The 6,000-nt window shown below is 38.4% G+C and overlaps 1 protein-coding gene across 1 annotated transcript; it reads left to right on the forward strand.

Annotated features, from left to right (window-relative positions):
• The first annotated feature begins 105 nt into the window (after positions 1 to 105).
• SAP30 (Sin3A associated protein 30) lies at positions 106 to 5,606 on the forward strand. Its single transcript, XM_036075527.2, has 4 exons — positions 106 to 729; positions 2,344 to 2,469; positions 2,911 to 3,009; positions 5,270 to 5,606. Exons 1-4 carry the CDS (start codon positions 412 to 414, stop codon positions 5,390 to 5,392), a joined length of 666 nt encoding a protein of 221 aa, XP_035931420.1. The 5' UTR covers positions 106 to 411; the 3' UTR covers positions 5,393 to 5,606.
• Positions 5,607 to 6,000: the final 394 nt, after the last annotated feature.

Below are 6,000 nucleotides of genomic sequence, written 5' to 3' on the forward strand. Positions count from 1 at the left end.
AGTCAGGGAGGAACTCAAGTTGATTTCCCCCGCAGGGAACTACAATTCCCGTAGTGCCCCGCTACAGAGTGGAAGGGGCGGGACAGGAGAGAGCGCGTCGCGCTTGCGCAGGTCGAGGGGCCGGAGGGAGGCGGAGGCGCCCGGGGCCAACTGCTGAAGCGTCTCCATGTGACAGTGAGCGGGGTCGTAACTCCTGGCGCCGCCCGACTCTGGTTCTTGACCCAAAGCACTGTCCCTTGTCCCGGCGCCAGCAGGCAACAACAGGCTAGGACGCTTGGTGTCTGGCCGTGCCGCCGGAGGAATTGCCTCGGCGGGGTCAGGTGCCTGAGGGACCCTGCGGAGACCCCGGAGTCTCCGGAGAGAGGCGGAGCGGGGATTTCTGTCAGCACCGGCGTCCCAGAGCGCGGAGACATGAACGGTTTCACGCCTGAGGAGATGAGCCGCGGCGGGGACGCGGCCGCCGCAGTGGCCGCCGTGGTCGCTGCCGCCGCGGCTGCCGCCGCTTCGGCGGGGAACGGGGCAGGGGCCGGCGCCGGGGCTGAGGTGCCCGGTGCCGGGGCCGTCTCTGCGGCCGGGCCCCCGGGAGCGGCCGGGCCCGGCCCCGGACAGCTGTGCTGTCTGCGGGAGGACGGTGAGCGGTGCGGCCGGGCGGCTGGCAACGCCAGCTTCAGCAAGAGGATCCAGAAGAGCATCTCGCAGAAGAAGGTGAAAATCGAGCTGGATAAGAGCGTAAGTGACGGCGGGACGGCCCTGCCCTGCCCACCCTCTTGGGGCTCCTGGTGCCTACAGGGATTGCTGGGCGGAGGGTTCAGGGGTCCCGCTAGACCTGGCTGCAGTGCGAACCCGTTGTGTGGTCTCTGGTAGGAGGCAAACAACAAAGTCGCTGCAACTCCGACCGCCACCCCCTACAGACACATACTTGCACGCCGCGGTTCCGCTCCTCCCCCACGCCTCCTATCCCCCCCACCCCACCCCCACGCTCCCTGAGTCCGTTCTGCTCACTGTCTAACCCCTTCCTCCTTCACCGAGATCGGGAAACGAAACAAAGGGGACCGCCGCTCGGAGGGCCCGGAGTAGTTTTATTGCAGCCCGACAGCTCCTTTTGGAATGGAGGTGCCTTCTTTGTTTTGCTGCCCTAGGTGGCGTGTGGCCCCAGGGAGTAACTCCTCTCGTGTAGGCAAAAGTGGAGTCTTTGCAAAGACCAAGGACCTGATACTGCAGTAAAGAAAGACCCCTTTCCTCGTTCGTCCGAGTACGGAGTGAGGGGAAGCGAGCTCACCCCGCGCCTTGCTGGGAGCGGGGATTGTGAACGATGTCAGCATCTAGCGCAGCTGCTCGCAGCGTGGGGAGCACGTAGCCTCTGCGGTTTTGCCATCCCTTTGGCAGCCATCGGGATTTCTTTTTCAGTCCTTTTACACGTCTGGCTTTTTTTGACCATCTATGAGGTTTTTAGAAACAACCATTGCCACTTTTCGGAGCTCTGGCTGGCGGTAAATGAATAACAAGATGCCAGAACCTAGCACATGTCCTGCATAATTTTAACTTGGATTTAGTTTAGAAGTTAATTTAAAAGCCTTAGTCTTTAATCGTTTGGTTTTTTTAAAGAAGTTTAACTGTTAATATATGCAACCCAGTATTTCATATGTTACCGTACAGCTCTCAAGACTACATTTAATTGAAGCTTTTGCAGAGTTTGTGATACTTTATGCCTGTTAAGGGCATACTTGTGATACTTTATGCCTGTTAAAACAGTTCGTGCTCTTATGAGCAGGCACGCTCATAAGAAACTTTTCAAGTAAACTTGAATAATTTCACATTGCTTTGGTTGGAAGAACGTAGTACAAATAAATACATTAAATACTCGGAAGTTTATAATTCAAATTTAAATATAAGTAGCATATGAAATCAGCTCATTTGTAAAAAGGGATAGTTTTGTATCTGGATTATAAAAAGAATAGGAAGCATACATCATGCTACTAAAATATGCTCTTTAAGTAGAGAAAATATTACCATATAGCAAAGTTGTGGGCAACATCATCTTTCCCCTTGTTAAAAAACAGCATGACCTAACAAATCTAGTTCACCCTCACTGCAGTTTAATGACAAAATCCAGAGTTGGAATTTCGCATTCTGCTTCTCTGCCTCCCTCCCTCCCGTCCACCCCTCCCCACTCCCCAATCTAACTGAATAGAGGATTTAAGCATAGAAGCATGCTGTTGTCTTAACAATGGCCTGTTTTGACTGTTGTTTTTATTTTTAATAATTCACTGTGCCCTATGTATTTTACTAATACATGGACACATTACATAATTATAAGTAGTCTGTGAAACTTTTCTGTTTCAGGCAAGGCATCTTTACATTTGTGATTATCATAAAAACTTAATTCAGAGTGTTCGAAACAGAAGAAAGAGAAAAGGGAGCGATGATGATGGAGGAGATTCACCTGTTCAAGATATTGATACTCCTGAGGTAAAGTTTCTGTATGTTAAATGTAAATCCTAAGTATTTCATTCTGAAACTTATATTAAAAAAATGAACAAATTTTAAAAATGCTTAAAGCGAAAAATCTGAAAATGAAAGCAAAATTAAATATAGCCAGTTAACAAGCAGTTGTAGTCTGACTTATGCTTTCAGTTGACAATGCTATAGCTCTATTGCCTTCTGACTTCTTTTTTTGCTCCCAATTTTCAATATTTATCTTCAGAAGATTAAAGTGTACAATATATTTATAGTTTTGATTATATAAAAGGAATAATGGAATGGAATTAAATAATATAATTTTTGTTATTTCATAATGGAATTACAGAATTACATTTTTATTGTGCCAAAATTGAAATGTTGTTGTACGTATCAAAGGTAACTATTTTAAAAATTGCATGAACTAATTCTTACATGTTTATTTTTTTCTAGGTTGATTTATACCAATTACAAGTCAATACACTTCGGAGATACAAAAGACACTTCAAACTATCAACCAGACCAGGACTTAATAAAGCACAACTTGTTGAGGTATTTATGAGTTTTAAACTATTTATACTTTAAATGAGCCTGTTTATACAAAAAAGAGTCATTAAAGGCTAATGAAATTGTTAACGTAATGTGTATAACAATACATTTTAGTTAGAAAGATCAGTTAATAAAAAATCTATTGCGGAAGAATCTAGTTTCCTAGAAATGTTTGTGTGCCTCTTAAATTCCTTTATGATACAACCACTCAGTGGATTGTATGTAATTTTCTAAGCATTTTTTAATACTGGCTTTCAGAAATATTGGGTGATAATTTTTAAATTCTGATTCTGGAAATCTGTTGGTTTTAAAATTCCACTTAGTAAACATTTATTGAACACCTAATGGAGGCATAATAAAAGAAATTGATAAGCTTTGTTGTCTTTATTAGAATTTTTTTTTAAGTTTTTGATGGATTAGGTCTACTGATTAGCCCGTAAATAGTATTCCTATAACTTGTTGATTTAACTATTTCAGAATTTGTCCTTGTTGATGTTTGTTTTGAGGCATCTGTGCTTTCTTCACATCTGGAAGATGCAAAGACTTTTATCCAAGGCTTTACTTAGTTTGCTTTGATATAGAACTTCTAGTCTTTTCGTAAGTTTTGGAATATGTGTGTTCTCAGGAATTAATAGAACCAAGAAATCTGTGAATCCTATTAAGGTGTTAATCTATTAGAATAGAAATTAAATATATAAATCAGTTTTCTCCATATTTTTCAACTTGGGTTTAATAATGCAACGTTTTCTAAAACGTGCATATTGAATATGGTAAAAGATACAGAAGGTACAATTCTTTGGCAGAATGCTTTTTTAACATTGTTAAGATCTAATATATTGACTTTTTAGCCAGAATTTCTTCTTTCCTTCTTGCCTAAGCAACAAAAATTAAGTTTTTTCTTTAAATTTGATCTAAAAGATCCAGTCCTTTTTAGGTTGTATAGTATATTGATATAACATAAACATAGATATTATCTACCACGATGAAACTGTATCCATATATACGGATACTAATCAAGTGGAAGGTACTTTTGTTTTGGGACAAATGAGAACCAAAGAACTGATTATTATAAATGTTACATATAACGTACAGTTGACCCTTGAACGACACAGGGGTTAGGAGCACAGTAAAAAATCTGTATATAACTTTTGATTCCCCAAAAACTTTACTAATAGCGTACTGTTCACTGGAAGCCGTCCTGATAATATAGTCAACGTATTTTCTATGTCATATGTATTATATATATTTTTACTGTATTCTCAATGAAGTAAGCTAAAGGAAAAAAATGTTAACAAAATCATATGGAAGAGAAAATACACTTACAGTACTGTACTGTATTTACTGAAAAAAAAAAAAAAAGTGTGTAAGTGGACCCTCACAGTTAAAACCTGTGTTGTACAACGGTCAGAAGTATGTAGTTTTTAAGTGTACCTGAAATATTTGATAATCTGATATTTAAAAAGTTATATTATTTCTAAATCTACTTTCTTCTTTAGAAATGAGAAAAAATCCAAATGGCCATGAAAATTATAGTTTAGTCATGAGTGATTCCAGAGTTTAGGTGACTGTCCTCTTTAAATCTCTTAATTAATGTCTGAATAACATTTTAAGAAGTTTTATCTTCCACATTCTAGATATGCATATGAACACCCCGGCTTAGTCTGTTGTATTCCTCTTGGTTGTTATAGTGCACATGTTGGATTAGCAGAATGAAAGGCCAGAAAGCAGATAAATACTCTTCAGTGAACATCTCTCTTTCCCTTCTCATTTTCCATCCATAATCTTTATTCAGAAAAACTTTCAAGGAACCTTAACAAAGAGTACTGCCAATGAATGAATAAGTTACAGAAAATATATTTGTAAGATAGTTTATAATTTGTGTAGAACCAAAATTTTTTCAACTTATATATTTATCCTTTTTCTGTGTGAGTAGGGTCTACATTCTGTTTTATTTCATTGGTACTTAAAGTTTAAAAATATTTACCTCCTGATGTAGATTCTAGTTATAAAATTTAAATAAAAGGGAATAATATTCTAATTAATGTATATTTAACTGAGTGGGTTGGTGAAATCACACTATCTCTTCTTCATAACATCTTATTCTTACATGCTTTTCATCTTGTTGGTATTTTGTTAAATAATTTATTTTTAAAAGGAAATAGCTCTTATCACATAGCACTTTCTCTTTTGATGAATGTGGTTTTTTTACCTAGTATGGCATCTGTCAATATCTATAATTTGAATTTTTTTTTTTTTTTTATAGATAGTTGGTTGCCACTTTAGGTCTATTCCAGTGAATGAAAAGGACACCTTAACATATTTCATCTACTCAGTGAAGAATGACAAGAACAAATCAGATCTCAAGGTTGATAGTAGTGTTCACTAGAAGAGATGGAATTGAGACTAAGACTTGGATGTTCCGATGTTAAGACTGTTTACTGTTTTTTCACATGTAGAAATGTTCCTTGTGTATTTTTTTACAGAGGATTTTCTCTGGTTTTATTTTCTTTGTTTCTGACTCTTAATAAATTAGTTGGAAACTCGTGTAAAATGAGCTTTCCTAGATTGAAAAATATTTTAAATAAAGGTGATTACTATTATAGTTGCTTCAGTATATTTATTTTGTGAAATTTGATTTTATGTTAAACTGACAAGGTACTAGTTTTAATTGAGAGTTTAAAGATCATTTTGTTACCACCTTTTTTTTTTTTTTTTTTAATTCCAAGAAATTAAGGAGCAGTAACAAACATAGCACATTTGCTTTCTCTGGGACAATCTGATTTGGAATTAAAGATATCCTAATGCTATAAAGTACTTTCTGGTGCTAATGGGTTTGAAAAATAGACTTTCTTTGGGGTGCAACTTCTTTTTTATTTCCTTTTTATTATTATTATTATTACTTGAAAAAGTATTAGGAAGAACAAAGAGTTGAATTTATAGGCCTACCTCCTTCCAAAGAAGACTTAATGTGCCAGCAAAAATAAACACAGTGCT

Source organism: Halichoerus grypus, chromosome 3 (assembly GCF_964656455.1).
Source record: "Halichoerus grypus chromosome 3, mHalGry1.hap1.1, whole genome shotgun sequence".
Lineage (NCBI taxonomy): Eukaryota > Metazoa > Chordata > Mammalia > Carnivora > Phocidae > Halichoerus > Halichoerus grypus.

What these genes read in the sequence shown, in the direction of transcription:
- SAP30 (XM_036075527.2), top strand. Translation starts at nt 412, where the DNA reads ATGAACGGTTTCACGCCTGAGGAGATGAGCCGCGGCGGGGACGCGGCC. An exon ending in AAATCGAGCTGGATAAGAGC is followed by an intron (nt 730 to 2,343) that starts GTAAGTGACGGC and finishes TTTCTGTTTCAG; the next exon opens with GCAAGGCATCTTTACATTTG. An exon ending in AAGATATTGATACTCCTGAG is followed by an intron (nt 2,470 to 2,910) that starts GTAAAGTTTCTG and finishes ATTTTTTTCTAG; the next exon opens with GTTGATTTATACCAATTACA.